Raw genomic sequence first — 18,305 nt, 5'->3', positions numbered from 1 at the left:
GACAAGGTAACACATTTTTTATATCCGAAAGAAATAAGAATGTGCTGAAAAGCTAATACCAACATTTAATAATCTGCTACCATCTACAGCACGTTATGTGCAAACAGTTTGCATGTGGAGTATTTGTATTCAGCCCGCACCATGATGTCTGTAGTTTGTTAGTAAATGGCTACATTTGAGAGACTCATTTATGATGCTATTTGAGATAAGTTTGTAAGGTTCCAAACTTAAGATGGATTTATTTATTTATTTGTATACAAACCTGAGACATAACTTAGTTTAGATGACTTTCTTCTTGCTCTGTCACTCTCTCTCTTTCTCAGCATCTGCAACCGTCCTCTTCCTCCTAGCCTCAGCTATTGTATCAACCAGCACAGAGAGCTAACTGGCTTCTTTTTATCACTGAAGGCTGCTCTGTGAACTGTAGTGCCGTAAAACCGTATACGCACTTCTTGCTAGATGACCTCGACCCGGACGCCATTCTCCAGTTATTGTGCTATTAAATCCACCTTTGAAACTACTATTTAAAGGTGGAAAAGTTACACATTGTTGCTTTAAGTGTTAAAAAAATTGAGCAGAAATCTTTTGTTCATGTGCTCTTTATATGGATAATTTGAAGAAAACAACACTCGATGTGTTTCAGAAACACATCACAGAAAAGTCATTCATTCACATGTAGTCCTACTGAAGCTCCACAACAAAGCCTCGAGTTCACACAGCTTTAATTAGATTCCTTCACAAATGCCCACTTTAAAAATGAATATTCTTAGTCCTGCGTGTGCATGATAGAGCATTCCCATCTTTGCAGTCAGTCAAGTGAGCAAAGTCATCAGCTTCACCTCCTCAGCTGTGTGGGAATAATGGTTGACTTACTCCTGGGATCCTCACGGACAGGGAGGATGAGAGTCGTCTGATTGCACGGATTAGTTCCTTCTCTCAAGATGAAGTTAGTGTTAATCAGCTGCTGCAGCAAAAAAAAAACAGCAGCAGCAGGCTCGCTCCCCTCCATGACAAACTGTTACCGAACCACAAGCTGAATATCCACAATGAACATAACTTGGGATCCTTCATACACAGTGGCAATCAAATGCATTCCAACATTTCTGAAAATGTACATAGGAAACTGTAGGTCCAATGGTCTCGCTTTTTCAATATTTTGTGTGTACTGGTGTAAAGCTGTGGAGGCTTGGCTCATCACATACACATTGTATACGACTTAAAAGTCATTTATTTTCACTCATGTTTCAAGTTTAGAAAAGAAAATAGCTACCAGCAAGGTGCAAAACAAGTAGAGAGCTCTATATTTTAAACCACCTGACTTAATCATACAACACATCACAAGCACAAAACTGTTTACATAGCAAAACATTATGTGCATATTTGCTTCACTATTAATATACAACGTACTGAGTTTTAAAACAATGGCATTCTTTTTTTTTTCTCAGGTGAAGTTGAAACTTTTTGTCAGCTGTTTAAGGAAAATTTAAAATGTGATCAATTGCACTGTCTTTACTCAATCTAGCTCTACTGTACCTCATAACAACTCTTAACTTCTCCACACTCTGTCTTCTGTTTTTCCTAATGTAAAAATAAAAGTAGGGAAATGAGTTAAACCAGGCATCACTCAGCAGATATTAGGTACTCCTTTTTCAGTCTACCAACAGCTTGCTTAGTCACGTTGACCGCATGCTGAACTCAAGGGAAATGTTTGACATAGATATTGTCTATAGCTTAACCTCGTTTTTTTCACTAAAATATGAAAAAAAGTTGCTTTGGTTGTCATTTAAAGTTTGTCAGCACAATAATTACCACTCCAGATCAACAACAAGTTAGCTAAAACGCTAATGCAAATGACGATCAAGTACTAGCCTACATTTCAGTAGAATTGGTTAAAAAGTTATTTTGCCCACTATAGCCTAAATGTTTTTGTATCTGTCAGGGGCTACATGTTTGAATGTTCAGTTCTGGGAATTCAGAAACATTCAAGCAGTGAGGAACAGCAGTGAAAGCTGTTTTTCTGAAAAAAGTGTACAAGCCATGTTTCCATAGTGACATTCAATGACACCTGCCAAAAAATGGAAACATGGCTCCTGAGCGTTTTACAATGTCCTTTAGGTAGTAATGTAAAGAATAGAGAGGTTTTAGAGACCACTCTAGTCTGTTTGCAACCATTGAAGAAACTGTCATTTGTTTTTATCACCCAACCAAACGATCCTTTGCCTGACTGATCTGACGAGTCATAAGCCCTTCTCTTGCTAGCAAAACAAACAAACTGCTATGCTACAGGTTTTTGATTGAATTCATATTTTATGTTATTTGAAAATAGGATTCCAAAGCAAAATAAGGCAAGCGAAGGGGTTTGATGTGATTGCTTAGTCATCTTTTCTTCTAACACAACAACATATCCAACTTAATCACTCCATCAGCCACGTTTCAAGTATTGAAAAAAAGTCTAAATGTATCCACAATTCATGGAAAAACTGGTCCACTCCAACTCTGGACAGTAATTATTATAGTTCATGTACATTCAACAAAGCAATGTCTACTTACATCATGAAACATTTTGGCAATGTTACGACATTTACATTCTTTATAATGTGGAGGAACAGCAAGTTACACATTTTCTCTTCAACGCGTTCTTCACATGAAACAATCTGATTCACAGTATAACAGCGAACACTCTAAGTCCCAGTGTCCACCTGTCGTTTTTTTCTGAGCGGCAGCGTCTTTTTTCAATTGTTTTCAAAGATGAGAGAGGGTTTGCAGCAGCAGGTGGTCGCCTGGGGAAAATGCACCGCGCTCAGCGTCTTTTTTTCCCGAGCGCTCCACCGCTTTTGCGCGGCTGAATCTTTCAACTTTTCAGAAAGGCACCGTCGATGTCACCGGCGCTCTTTTCCAAAATGTATGATATTCCCCCTTTTTTTTTCTGCCTATGGATCGTGTCTTGTTCCCATATCCTCTAGGCTCCGTGCCTGATGGGTAAATAAACTATCTAAAATGATAAAGCATACATTAAAAAAAATAACAGCGGCTGTTGTCTACAGACTGTTGTCATGTTTTCTTCTCAGCGCATAAACGCTTCATGCATGTGCTCCTGAGCGCACAGCCAGTGCTTTTCAGCCCGGAAAAAAATGTTAGGTGGACAAAGGGCCCAATGGTCATACTAACAGAGCATTACAGGGATTAGCAACTGTAGCGTATTTATGCAGTTTTAGAGCAGTATTCCAACTATGTTGTGACTCGATGTAGCATAACTTGTATTGTTATTATGTCAATCATATGAAACATTTTATTGGCTACCTTTGAAGTGTGACAGAATGTTAGTCATTCACTTTGAATGTACTGGTCAGGGAATATACCTTGATGTGACACGTAGATGTCTACAATGTAAATGAGTTCAGTCTAGAAACAGGATCAATTTCCTGAGTTCAGACCGTACTTGTTTTTATTACGACAGAAGAGAAGCAGAAAACAGAGACTGATCAAAAAGCGAGTAATCATGTTCTCCCTTCTCCTCTATTTCATGTTTTAATGAACAGCGCTCATGTGGAATTGTTCAGCTGTGGCTTTTGCTGTAGCCAAGCAAACATCCAAATATTCAGACATTGGTGCAGTTGGTCGAGGGTGGAGTGTCCGCCTTGCTGCGGATCTCCTTGATGTCGTTGAGTGGGGAGCCACTGGAACCGATCTGACACTTAAACACCTGCTTGTACGCCTTCCTGAAGTTCTCTGACAGGAATGCGTAGATGACCGGGTTGACCGATGAGTTGCTGTAAGCCAGGCAATGGGCGGCCACCCGTAGTACGAAAGAAGCTTGGTTTAACGGGAAGGTCCCGAACTCCACCCAGAGGTGAACGACGTGATGAGGGAGCCAAGAGAGGCAGAACACCACCACCACCACCAGGACCGTCTGAGCAGTCTGGAAACACAAATTAGAAAAAGACAGGAGTAGGAGAGAGATTAGTAAGTGCCCTTGGTGGAGACAGCAGTGATAACATTAATGATGTACTCAGGTTTAAGTATAATTCTGGATAAAAGAATAAATTAAAGTTTTAAGAGGATAGCACCTTGTACAAATGTCTGCTTTATAATTCTGGTACTGAAGGCTTTATTCCTAGTCCTATTCATTCCATGCTTCAATTCAACCTTTGCCATGTGCACACATGGACTACATCTCCATCTTGCTACACCTTAAGTAAATTCATTTCTGTCACCTTCACTGGATCATTTTGTAATTGCCTTTTTTAATGTAAAATACAGATTAGGTGAAGAGAGACGCTAAGTTTAAGAAGGGCTGCAGCTCAGATCAGAACCGCTTTAGTTCACAACCTTTTACTGGAGATACTTTTAGCCTTTCTAGATAAGTTTGAAATAGTGCACTTCTCTCCACAGCCTTCTTACTCACTCGTATTTCCTCAAAAATCGAATTTCAAATTTGACTCACATTTGTATAAGGTCACAACTAGCATATATTTTAATCCTTTCTCAATGCAAATGATCATAAATACCTCCAGGCGCTAAAGAGTTAAAGTGCACATGTCCATCACTAACATAATTAATGTTTCACTTTTCTCTTCAACATCACAATGTCTGGTTGAAGGGCTGCTGCTGCTGCTGCTCGGGGTCTACGTGGCAGTTTCACACTTAGTTCTTGTCAAAACATTTTTGCAAAAAACGTATTAATTTTCTATACTTTAGTTAATATAACACCACACATTTCACTGGCTTGATCATAAACTTGGTGGTTTGCACATTATATGTTGTGTTTTGTTTTGCGAATCTGGCTTCTTGATCTTTCACTGCTAGCTTACTTGTGTCCTTACCACAGACAGCAACAAACTTGTTTTAATAAAAAAACATATTTAATTTGGCACATTTGGGCGCATCAGCCTCTTTTATTATCGGCTCTTGGCTTTCTTGGGGCGGAGGGATCAACCAATGTCAACGACCAAACGTAATTACGGAACCAATGTTAAGCTTGTGTTTCCAGTTGGACAAGGACCTCCCTGACCATGCCTCTTGGCAGTGGGAGAACATATTGGCTTTAATGAAACACCACTCTAATAATTATGTATAGCAAGTGCAGCCTGTGTGATCTTTTTAATGTCACTGTACACCGGTCCTCGCAGCCCAGCCCACCATGAATTTTCCTGGTTCTCCAGATTAGCCACTACGGGCCTGTGCTAAAGTGTAGGTATATACTATTGGCTTAGTTAGTTACTTGGCAGCAGATACATATACAATGATAAATGAAGAATATCAAATTTACCACAGTACATACAAATAAACTGGACTGGACAATAAGAGGGACTTTACTTAAAAACTTGATTTACCTCATCTGTTGCTAAATATTACTTGTTCCCTTTTACCAATTGGCATCCAGACATTATCAATGAACGCAATTGACTAAAAATGCCAAATTAATTTTATGGGAAGTCTAAGGTTAAAAGTGGTAAATGTTTTCACTTCAGTCATGACTCAGCAAAACCAAAGGCTAAAGCCTGAGTGAGTCATCATTAAAAAGTAATTACATGCTGACTGATCTGCAGAGCCCCTCGACTGCATGTCAGGGTGGATGTAGTCCAGAACTAATTATTTCCAGTCACGTATAAAAATACACATAAATCAGAAGGGCCTAGTGTTTATTAGAAATCTTCTTTCTGTGTATTTTTCTTTCAAGGAAACATGGACTGTAAAGATACAATGTGCTCAAACATCTCCAGTCTGGCTTTTACAGAAATCATTACGAGCTTATTTAAATTGAGTGATATATTCCCCCCCGGAAACCCTCAGCAGGCATGATTATCCCCACTCACATCATCTTATAGGTTCTAATGCAGGTCACAAAGGATTGTATCACCTCTCATTAAGATTTACTGTGTATGATTATCCAATGGCCATTACTGCTACCAACAGTTCACCAAGGTGAGAACGATCAAAAGGTAATTTAAAACATCAGAATTAAATATGACTTCATTCAGATAATCACATTTCTGAAATGGTTAACTTGTCAATACGAATGTAAAACAGATGCTTGTCCAATCTGATGAAATGATTTGTGATAATCCTTTGAAAATGACAGTTGAGTGCAATATTGATCGATTGGGGTGTACAATAAATCTGAAAACTGCACCTTTCATATCAGAGAAAACTTCACCAACTGGATTGTATCATATTTGAAAATAAAGGTCAATATTGACCTTTGATATCAGCGTTACACACACACACACACACACACACACACACACACACACACACACACTGTCGACATAAATAGCCAGGGAGAGGTTCCCACAGTTCCCTTGGAGCTGTGTGTATTACACTTCTTGTTTGAATAGCCTCCATAACACTTTCATATCTTCACCTCACCCCGGAGAGCCATCAGTCAGGCTAATACAAACAACAGCATCACCACAGGAAGAAAGTTCTGAGTTGTGCTTTCACAACTGGATCATCTGAAGAAGACTGGGTCGTTTGGACATTTGGGAACATTGCAATAGCATTCTGATGCAGAACAACACAAACAAGCCGAGTTGTTAGTATCAGTAACAGTAAAAGCTGGAGTAGAATATGCAGAAGCAGTAGTAGGTTAGTAATTCATGACCGAAAACAGCAATTTATGATAATCAGCATTGAAATAGTGATAGGCTAACTCTACCCAACATCTCCATCAAATTCAACATCAGCAGAACATCATAGAACTCGACAACATCTCCTAGTTCAACAACTGGTTTAGTGTCAAGAATTTTGTCCAGCCTGTCGAACCAGAGGGATTTTAATTGCATTTTGTACCTTTGGGTAAAGCCATTGGAGTTTCTTGGCCTTCACCTGACACTGCTTGTTGAAAAGACTCTCTCATTCATGCGTTGACTCACAAGTTTGTAAACTATGGCGTCCAACTTTTGACAAATATGCTCATCTGCCCAAATGACAATAAAGTCACAATGCCAAGTGTGACTAGTACAAATGGCGTTAGTTTACCTCCCAAGTGCAAAAAGGAAGCTGTGACGTAAAGGCCATAAATACAGCACCGTGGTGGTGATTGGTTTGGATAGGCCTGCACAATATGACAAAATTATGCCATGTGCTATAACATTTTTCTATATTGCAATAACGATATGAATAGCGCTAACTATAAATACATTTAAAAAAAGAGTGCATTAGCCATAACTCAGTTTGTTTTGCTATCTGCTGTTTAATACAATATCTGTGTTTGCAACATATCCCCCCTAAATCCAAATAAATCCTCGAAACCTTGAATATTACACTTGTGCCTCCCTCTAGTAGTTGCAATGTACATATACTGAGGGAGGAAGCATTGCTTGACTACATGGAAGTTTTTTTAATTGTGTTTATTACAAAGGGTCATATCTCAATAACGATTAATTTCACAGCCCTAACTTTGGACCGCTTCACAACATTGAATTATAAACACAAAGAAAACCAAGGGGAAAATGCAACAATGCATAAATGGGTTATCAGAATTGGAACAAAGCAAACACGGTGGGTTACAGTGTGAAAGCACTCTAATAGAAATACATGCCTCACAGCCTCTCCTCTCCAGACATATTCTCTCTTTTAACCATTTTGTCAGACACTTTTGGATGATAGAATTTTGAAAAAGCATTAAAACTGTCTGTTTCTCTCACTCAATTTCTATTTTGTCACACGTCATAGTGTCAAAGTTAGCTGATGGAAGTGAATATAAAGACACAAACAGGAAAACAAGCAGTAACATGAAAAACTAGGAACTTTAATCAAAGCAATTGGCTACAGGAAACTCCTCAGCCAAGAAAGCTTAAGTGATGATGAGCTTTTCACATCTGTATGTGAGGTTCACAGTGTTTGTAGCAACTATTCACAAAGTGATTGTTAATTCTTTAAGGTCTCTTGTACCTGTAGTTCATATTGTGTTGTGTTTTAGCCATGGACCAGAATCAAAGTCAGCAGTTAGACTGATAAATATATACATGTATATAGCCTACAGTCATATCACATTAGTATCATTCAAGGTAGCCTCTCTGTCAAACATTAGCTTTAGTCTACTGTCCTGTTATTCTTTATATTCTGTACACATGCTGTTGAACAATCTCTAGAACACTGTGCAATATTTTAATTTTCATAATCCTCATCAAATCCACCAAAAACTTCTCCCACACCATCGATGGCTCCACAGTGCTCCCTTCCCCCCACATCCGTAACCTTGGTGTCATCTTGGGCCAAACCCTCTCCTACGACAAACACATCACCAAAACAGCCTTTTTCCACCTCAGAAACATCACCCGCCACCGCCCATCCCTCGCATTTTCAGCTGCCAAGACCCTCACCCACGCATTCATCACCTCCAGATTAGACTACTGCAACAGTCTCTTCTATGGATCACCATCACACTCACTCAAGAAACTCCAATACATTCAGAACTCCGCAGCCCGTCTCCTCACACACTCCCGCACCAGAGACCACATCACCCTCGTTCTTCATGACCTCCACTGGCTCCCCATCCCCCAGCGTATCAACTTCAAGCTCCTCATCATCACCTTCAAAGCCCCCCACAACCTGGGGACAGGGCTTTCTCTGTTGCCGCTCCCACCCTCTGGAACTCTCTCCCAAAAAACATCAGAGACTCCCCCACACTCACCTCCTTCAAGAAATCCCTCAAAAACTCACCTCTTCAACACTGCCTACCACCACTAACCCCCCCCCCCCCCCCCCCCCCCCCCCCCCCCCCCCCCCACCCCCACATTACTTCTTCATTGTACTGTCCTCGTCGCTTTTTTGTTTTGTTTTATGGTTTTATGTTTTGTCAAAGCGTCTTTGAGTTCTTAGAAAAGCGCTATAAAAAACCAATGTATTATTATTATCATCTATAACCATCTGTGAGTCCCCTCTGGATATTTGACTGACTGACTCGTATCATTGAGGTGAAACTCATAAACATACCGTTTAATTACTGGCTTTTTAGCCTTTTGTTCAACACTGACAATTCCAGTAAAAGGTTATGTGAGGGTTTGCCAAGAAAAATGAATTCCAACACTCTGGAAAAACCAAGTATACAAACCAGAAGCCATGAATCCAAAAACCAACAAGATTTCTGATTGTCTTTGTTGGATCACAACATAAAAAACCAGAGGGGAAAATAGATTTATATAGAGCAGAGGACTTCCAGATGGATTAAGAAAGATTTATTACTGGCTTTGGGGATTTGGCTCATAAACAATCTCATTTAAATGAATCATATTCCTACTTTGGGTGCCCCAGGGTGATAAGAAGTTTCCTTCGCCATATTTCACAGCAACAGTGGGAGTAACCTTGCTCTTCCCAGCTGTCACAGCCTTGATATTTAACAGGGCGGTGGTGAGCTGCAGAGACTGGAGTGAGCCACCAAAAACTATTGATTCAACACTTATCTGAACAAACTGACGAAGGGGTCATTTGTTTATTTGTCTCATTTGATTCTTGTATTTTGTAAAATGCACCCCTTGCTAGTGTGACATATTGGGTCTGAGACATAAAAAACAGCTTGCAAGTACAACACCACTTGTTATAGATTAATGGCCCTTCACTACTCAATTCTAATTTCCTTCAGAATAACCATGTTTGGATTGGTTTATTCAGATAAACATCATCATTTTATAAAAAACCATATTTTATATTAATAGCTCACTTTTTTATTGGTACACAGTATTCAGGGGTCGATATTTTATTTATAACTCATCCAGTTTGAAATGATTGAGCCTGAGAGTTTCAGAACATTTGCATGATGAGGGGTGTTGTGGAGTTGATTGACAGATGGACATGTTGGAGCTGTTTGTCAGGACTTTTAAGATCTCCTCAACTCCGCTTCTTTGCCTGTTACTAGACTGAAAGTTAGGTTGAGATAACATTTCCAACATGGCCACCACCATCATTGGGCAAAATAAGGTATTTGGAAACCAATGGGTGACGTCACTGAGACTACATCCATGTTTTATACAGTCTAACCCAATGCAAATACCACAGCCAACAGCTCTCTATGTTTAGTTTGTATCTGTATGAGATGAAATAACTTATCATACGTTACTAGATGGAGGTCATTTGTATTCATCCTTTTATAATTGTTAAAGTGCTAGGACATGAGGAACTAACACTACAGGCATACAGAAGCTGGTAGAGAGAGCATCAGCTGATTAAGGAGCCAGGATGTTCTTCACAGATGCTGCTCTGTTGAACACACGCAGCTTTTTGCAATTACAATAATGAAGGTTCAAACAACTTGTGTCTCCCCACAAGGCAAATGCCAGACTAACTAAACAACTACACTGAGATAAATGAAACAGGACTGGGCTTCATCTGCTGACTTTAAAGCACTGTTTGTAGAGTATTGTTCGTTTTTAACATGGAGGAAATGTTGCACTGATAGTCTTGTGTAAAAAAGGTTGAGCTAGTAAATTACCAGGAAAATCTAAATGTCCTTTTTCCCTTTCTGCAGTTGTTTTAAGGCTTATGTAACACAGCACTTATGTATGGAGGAACACATTCAATCACAATAACATGCTTCTCAAACCCTCCCCTCCCACAAAACCAGGAGCCTGAACTCCTGCTTTCATGATACGAGGCAGTTATCAGATCAGACTGCAATACTGACCAGCTGTGACGGACATTTTACAGACAGACGGACAGACGGACGGATCAGCAATCATGCAGGCAAAAACTGATAACCGGCTCTCTGGAAAGCTTAATGACCTCCACCAAGAAAAGTCTTAATGGCAGTTTGATGACACATTTGCTATTTGGCCACTTATACATGAGTGTGTCAGTTAACAGCAGCCGTCTGTTGGGGCAGCAGCATCAGGGCTTGTGACTCTAAAAAGCTTAACAAGCTGATTAGGAGGGCTGGCTCTGTGCTGGGGACTGCTGTGGAGCCCCTGGAGGTGGTGATGGGGAGAAGGATGACACAGAAACTGTTGAACATTATGGACAATAACATGCATCCCTTACACAATCTCGTGTGTGAACAAAAGAGTGTTTTTAGTGGGAGGCTACGGCAGCTAAGCTGCAAAAAGGACAGATTTAAAAATACTTTTTTACCTACTGCAATTGTACTTTATAACGACTCCCCTTTAAGTAAGGACAGAAGACATTTAAACTTTTAAACTTTAGCCTGAGTTGCATATATCATATATCAAACTGTATTGTGGGCTCATGTTTTTTTGTATGGGTGGGACATGTATGTATATATGTGTTATGTTGTGTGTTTGTATGTATGCTGGCTGCTGGAACACCTAAATTTCCCTGCTGGGATGAATAAAGTATATCTTATCTTTATCTTATCTTATTATAACACTGATATTAATCCTTCTGTCCCCCTAGGAATAAACAGAGATGATGGAATACAGACTGTTGAAGTGGTGGAAATGTCACAAGCTATGGTATACACGACACCAGGCCGCCCCGAATAATTCTGTTCAAAGCTATCAGTCAATGTAGCTGTGATATATAGCTTCCTTAAGGTCAAGAGCACTGACCCCAGCTTTGAATGAGACCATATGTCAAGAGGAGAAAAGGCTGCAGCTCTGTTAACCATGAAGGCACTGATAGAGATACATGAAGTATTTCTGCAGAGATGCCTCTTTTGAAGGTAAGAACATCTCACCCTCTTTATAAATATTATTGCAATCTTCAGATTTCAATACAGTAAAATGCATTTTGGTAACATTTCTACGGAAGCCCTGAGCAGCCAAACATTTTTATTTTTTCCGTGTTTTCCCTTCATGAGTCATTTTTCTGCTGTTTTCTTGATACGGTATCTCCATTTTTAAAGCCAGTATGTCTAGATAAGAACGCTGGTTTTCTCGTGATAAAGACTTCTTTTCCTGAGATCTCGAGAAAGCTACCCCGAGTCAACTCAATGTCACAGGACAAAAGATTAATAAGTCAAGAACTCGAGACAAAACAACTGAAATTCAGCGGTTATCAGATCAGAAATGAAAGGCAAGGTTCAAAGTTATATATTTGAAAAAATATGTTACACTGTTTCAAAAACCTTTCTACAAAGGTAAATACATATTGTATTTAATTCAACTGGTTGAACATCCACCATCATTTCTATCTAGTGGTTATTCTGTGTTTAGAGATAAGCTGTTAAAGAGTAATGAATACATACCTTTTTCTTTGATGCCTCTGACTTTTTGGACATATTTCTTAGTTTTTTGTGCAAGTGATTTAAAACCTGTAATCAAGGAAATAGGGTCAGTATTTATTTGTGAGTGTTCAAACATTTTCATGATTATTAAATAACCCGAGTAAAAACGAGGACTTGTCTTACCTTGGCATAGCAGAAGGTAATCAGCAGCAGGGGCAACACATAACCAAACACAAAGGTGCAAAATACATAGATCTTCTTCTGGTTTTGATCCGGCCACACTTCCCAGCAGAAGGTGTGATTCTCTCCTCTGTGGAAGATGTTTTGGTAATACATGATCGGCGCAGCCATGGCCAGAGAGAGAATCCAAATCACCACCACTCCGATCAGAGCGTGCTTTGCCACCCGGATAGAGGAGGACTTCCTCGAGTGCACGATGGCGATGTACCGGTCCACAGACATGGCAGACAGAGTGAAGATGCTCACGAGCATGGACACGGTGAAGAAGTAGTGGATGAATTTGCAAATAAAAGCGCCCAGGACCCACGTCGGCATCATGTAAATAGTGGACTGGAAAGGGATGCAGAAGAGCAGGTAGGAGAGGTCTGCTATGCTCAGGTTGAGGATGAAGATGTTGGTGGTGCTCCGTGGTTTGCCCGGTTTGCTCCGGGCCAACACGGTGATCACCATGGAGTTACCCAGAACACCGAGCGTAAAGATGATTCCGAAAACCAGCAGCGTAATGAAGTTATCTGTGCCAATCCCGAATAAAAGTTTCTGGTCCTCTTCCTCCGCTCTGCTCAGGTTCCACGGCTCCCCCAAGAGCCAAACAGACTCGGACGAGTTCATGATTCCCTTTCCCTCTCGAAGCGAACTTAATATTTGCTGTAAATTACCTGTGGGAGGTCTGTATGTTGCTGCTGCATCATGACATAGTATATGAAGCGTGTTGGATCCAGTGCGTCTCCCTTCGCGCTCCTGTAAATACTGGTTTTCCTTGCTTGCCTAATTATTTAAATGTTTCATGGAATCCACAGCTCTGTTTTTTTAAAGTTACATTCAAATGATTTAGCAATATATGTTTCTGTAAAGACTGAATCAGTCTTTCCGTGGCGCGCGTCTTGGAGTCTTGGTGCGCATGGAGCGTGTGCGCTCAGTCAACGCGCTGATCTGACTCTGAAGCCTGTTTCCCTGCGCCTGGACTTTTCCTCCACAGTATAGCAGGGGTTGGGCTGTCTCATCACGTCAGCAGCCCTCGCACCACCTCCCAAGAAATGCGAGGGGGAAAAAATCTTCAGGATCTGTTTGGTCTTACACGTCTCTGAAACCATCCCTGGATTTCAGAGGCAAAAGTCATTTTCTCAGTCGCACTCTATCAGTGTCAACACATTCTAGCCTATGTGCAAAATTATTGTTATTAGAAGGTAGGGTTGAAAAAATTGCTGTATAGCACAAAATGAAAAGATGTGTTATATGTGTTAATCTTGATTGCTTTCTTTGAATGTTTAAGGTCAATGCTGTCACAAAGAACTGAGTTATATTAAAGGATGCATCTCAGAAACAGTACATGCAAAAGGAAATATAGACTTGAATATTTTCAAAATGTCTTCTTTTATTCTAACAGACTGCTTTCCAGACTTCAAGAAGGATTCTGTAAATCCTGGAGTGAGTCCCACATGAAGAAGAGGGATCCATATGGATATAAAAAGCAAAAGGATACAACAATTAAAAAAATAATCCTTAAAGGCTTTATAGGTGATTTTTTGATCCAGCAGATGTCGCCCTTGAGCACCAGCATGAAACCAAAACAACTTGCGGTGCATTGTTGTGTTAGCATGCTAATGCTAGCGATCTTTATTATGCTCGTATCTTCACACTGCATGTAAATTTACCTGAAATGAGCGTGATCTAGAAACACAGTTAAGCAGTGAGTACAGTATGTTATTCTTCTTTTCTCTAGTCCCTCAATTAAACAACTTTTATACACGACGGGAGGAGTCAGCCGGCCGTCCCAACGATGTAAACAAACTGAAGATAGGACTCTGAAAACTCTGAAAACATCACAGACAGTGGGACTCGGGTGTTACACCCATTGTAGACAGTCATGACTCACAGAGTTATTTTCAGAGGATATACTTGATTTCTATTACATGTAAGTGTGAAAAATCACATATAAAGCCTTTAAGCACTTCAATTACTATTCCTTTACATTGATGCTGACAGATGTCTTAGTATTTCCAACAGACGTCAGATGTCATGAGTTCAAATAGCGGAAAATAATTATAGTCTTTGACCGAAGGGCAAACTGAGCGCCCTCAGGATCAACAGATTCCCCAGAAGACTAAAGGGTCATATTATAGTCCAAGTTTATGAATTTTTCATTTGTGAACTCTTGGCTTATTCTTGACTGATGGGAAACCCCATTGAGTTAAATTCAGCGGAGACACAGTATTGAAATACTGAAGCGTTTATCTCCAGAATCACACAAACCTGTCCATCATGCTGCTGTCATAATCTACATTTAATCAATAAGAGAGGCAAGCTGGCCATGCACAGGAGCTGTTGGATCATTTCTATTGAGTTGTTTGCTGATTATTTTTTCAGCTAAGTCTAACTGAGTTTGAAACGGTCAGGAAGTTGTTAAACCATATTCCCAATCTCAACACCTCAGCGCTAAAATGGGACTTAGTATGTTTGACAGTTAATTACTGTATTTAATCCATTAATAGCAATGACCTGCCCACGAGCTCAAATAAAAAATATTAGCCTTTTTATCAAACGTGGATTGTTTTCAGTTTGGATACATTTTTAAGCTTAACACTGTGTTTTCTTTAGGGCCCGACCCATATGTACTTTTTGGGGCCGATATTGATATTGGGGTGAAAAAAAAATCATATCATATATATATAATCATATATAAATCATATCATATCAGCTGATATCATTTTTAGATCTATTTCAGTCTTTAGAGATAAATAAAGATATGCATGTTTATTGTGTTGATCCCATAAATGCAGTTATCAAACACTTGTGGAGAGATATATTATGAAGACAACATGGTCACTCAACTGAAAAGTAACTGCACATGTGTGTGCATCACAGCTTGACACTTTGGAGGTCGATGATGTTTGTTGTAATCCATATATGACACTCTGCTGGTGACGCCTAGAAATAGATCTGCTAGTGTAATACAATAATACTTAAATGAATGCTATCTGACTAAAATTAGCCAAAACCGTGACTGGATATGCTAATATCATCTGGCTGATAAATTGGTCAGGGCTCTAATCTTTTTTTTTTGCCAATTATAACACAGCTGTATAAAATACTTGATTACGCATAGCAACGGTCTGCCATCCCTCAACAGATCTTTGTTGGAAGAACAAACCATTATAATGAGACGGATGCAGATTCCAACAGGCTTTTTGTGTAGGTGAAGAAATAAATACATTTTAAATCAAATGTATTGCCGTGCAATAAGCGGGATAATGTATGAGTAAATGGGTTGTTATTTTGGAGAAAGCCTGGGGTCTTGTCTCACCCTGAAGAGGTTCCTCCACCATAAGAACCTGCTCACTACATTATACCTTATTTATATGATGAACCAGTATGGATGTCAATGTGACACCTTATAAAGAATTATTTTGGGGCTTTTAATACCTTCATTTTTAAATAGATAATACAGTGGATAGAGTCAGAAACGAGTGAGAGAGAGAGTGGGGAATGAAAGGGGCCACAGGTCAGATTCGAACCTGGCCCGTCCACTTTTAAGGACCTCAGTAAATGGGGCGCGCACACTAGCTGCTAGTCTACCGGTGCCCACATCTTTATTCTTAAACATGCAATAAGTTCACATTTTCTGTCACTTGGGGGCAGCAGAGAAAAGTAATGATCACAACATTGACTTATTTTCTCCTCTTAAATTAAATGTTGATCTTATTTTGAATAAATTATGTATCATGCACCCTTAAAGTTGTATGGGTGCTGAGAGAATGCAACAAAAGAAACCTCATTCACTGTTGCTGTAGGATTGAGAATCAGTGGCTAAAAGACAATCTGTTGGAGTGTGCCTGTGCCTTGGGTGAACAACATTGTTGCTTGGAGCCTCTTTGTTGATTCTCTGGCTTTCACTACCTTCCCTGGCTTCATGACTCTGTTTTTATGAAACGTCAAACCCTCTGTTTTCCCAGGAGAGGCATTTAAAAACACAAGTGGGTCAAAAAAGAAAAAGAAAAATTTTGTGAATTGATGTACTCATGTGTTGTATAAAAAAGCAATGTAAAAATACAGCACTGTTTTTCATTGGCACACACACACACACACACACACACACACACACATATACTTAAATATGCAGCAGATTATAATTGCTTTATTTTGAATTTTGCTCATTAATAGCTTACCTAACAGTCATCAATGATTTTTCAGTATGATTTACTGCTGTTCTGTGAAATATTTGACGCTGACAGATTATTTCAGCAGCATGGAGAAATGCAGGTTTCATAGTACTTAGTGATTGGCTTCATGTCAGAAGACACTTTCCTTTCCACTTTCTGTTGTTTGCTTTTCTTTTCCTTACCAACATAACCATTGACAATGGTTTTTGTCCCATGACACTTTTCTGTACTCGAAGACAAAATTGGGCCGCAGATTCAATGAGTTGTGCCGACAGTGGTGGCAGCAGATCTGAATGGAGGTAAGAAAGAGTTAGGACAGACTCATTTATTTGTTTCTGTTTCAGAGCCCACTGTGCCTCCAAGCTAACAGAAAAGTTTCTGACTGGAGAGAGGGCATGTGTGGAGCACACACACATCAAAGTCATCCATCCATCTATTCATTTGGACAAGATTTGATTAAATGTAATCTCCAAAGGGTCAGTAATCATTGTTATTCAAAGGTCAGAAACACAACAACAACAACAACAACAACAACAACCAATTCAGAAGAGATAGATTAGACTATTGACATTTTGACATTTATATTTATGTTCTTCAACTTTTGCCCTTTGACATTTTTGACATTTTTGAATGCTTCAATTTTAAGACTAATATTATTGTAATACACAAAATATGCTTTAGCAGCAGCTGGTTACCTCAGTTTAACCCAGAGACTTGAAACATGTCAAAACATCTGGCCTAGCTCCGCTCTGTTCAACTGTACCAATAAAGGCAGGGTTGCTAATTTTCCAAAACTAGCATGATTTTGAAAGTAGCATTCCCTCAGTGCGCCGTCTGCAACCCTGCATTTAACTGCCTGCAAGCACAACTAAAAGCTCAAAATTGAAAATGTTTTGTCATTTTTTTAAAATCCAGAATCAATCAAATCTGTCTCAAAATCTCAGTAAAGTGCAGTTATGTTCCATACAGATCAGCTTTATTTTCTAAAATATCACCCTCATCTTAAAAACAGATTACAAGAAAATAAGTAAATGGCTGTCACAAAGTTGGGAGGCCTACAAGAGACAGATTAACCCAAGAACAAGCAACATCTATACCAGAAGAGTCAATATAACCCAGCTTTAACTCTCCTTGTACTGTATGCGTTTAGCTCAGAAAAAGCTGTCATTTCCTACATTTCCCAAAATGCACCTAAATTGCAGCGTGTGATAAACATCCCTGTCAGCTGAAAAAAAATTGAACCAAGACGATTTCATCAGGGCCGTTTTCTGAGCATTTGGAAAGTTTCCTTCAGAGCCAAAGACGACATAACACAACCTTTTCCACAGCAATATTCACCCTTAATCTTTTTCATCTTAAATGCAGACGAAAGCATAACGGAAAGCAAAGAGGAGTTTTCCTCAGATGCTATTCAGAATTTGGACACCCTGCAGCATCCCTGTCAGTTGACTGTTATTTCCCTTTTTTATTATCAATTTAAGAATATTTAATGGATATCTTCCACTAGATGGGGCTATACTATATTTAAGATATGTATTTAAGACATGTTTCAATCCAGCTTTGACTAGAATTAAAATATTGTAGATATGTGTTTGAATATATTGGCCCCTCTGAAAGACTGTCTGCTGCTGCCATTGGCTCTAACTCCCCCTCAGCATGTTTTTTTATGGAGTCATCAGTGGAACTAATGAGAACACTGTACCAGCCAATTTGAGTTGGCAAAGTCACCCTGGTTGATCTCTGTGGATCCAAACAGAAATTGCATATAGCTAGAACATTTGGAGATG

The 18,305-nt window shown here is 39.5% G+C and overlaps 1 protein-coding gene across 1 annotated transcript; it reads right to left on the bottom strand.

Annotated features, from left to right (window-relative positions):
- Positions 1–3,030: 3,030 nt before the first annotated feature.
- Positions 3,031–13,673, bottom strand: LOC132984338 (galanin receptor type 1-like). Its single transcript, XM_061051137.1, has 3 exons — positions 12,305–13,673; positions 12,143–12,208; positions 3,031–3,919 (listed from the first exon to the last, which is right to left on the bottom strand). The coding sequence occupies exons 1-3, from the start codon at positions 12,968–12,970 to the stop codon at positions 3,599–3,601; spliced, it is 1,053 nt and encodes a 350-aa protein (XP_060907120.1). The 5' UTR covers positions 12,971–13,673; the 3' UTR covers positions 3,031–3,598.
- Between the last annotated feature and the right edge of the window lie 4,632 nt (positions 13,674–18,305).

This window comes from Labrus mixtus, chromosome 11, assembly GCF_963584025.1.
Source record: "Labrus mixtus chromosome 11, fLabMix1.1, whole genome shotgun sequence".
Lineage (NCBI taxonomy): Eukaryota > Metazoa > Chordata > Actinopteri > Labriformes > Labridae > Labrus > Labrus mixtus.
The sequence above is the reverse complement of the archived record's forward strand: the minus strand, read 5'-3'. Positions and strand labels throughout refer to the sequence as shown.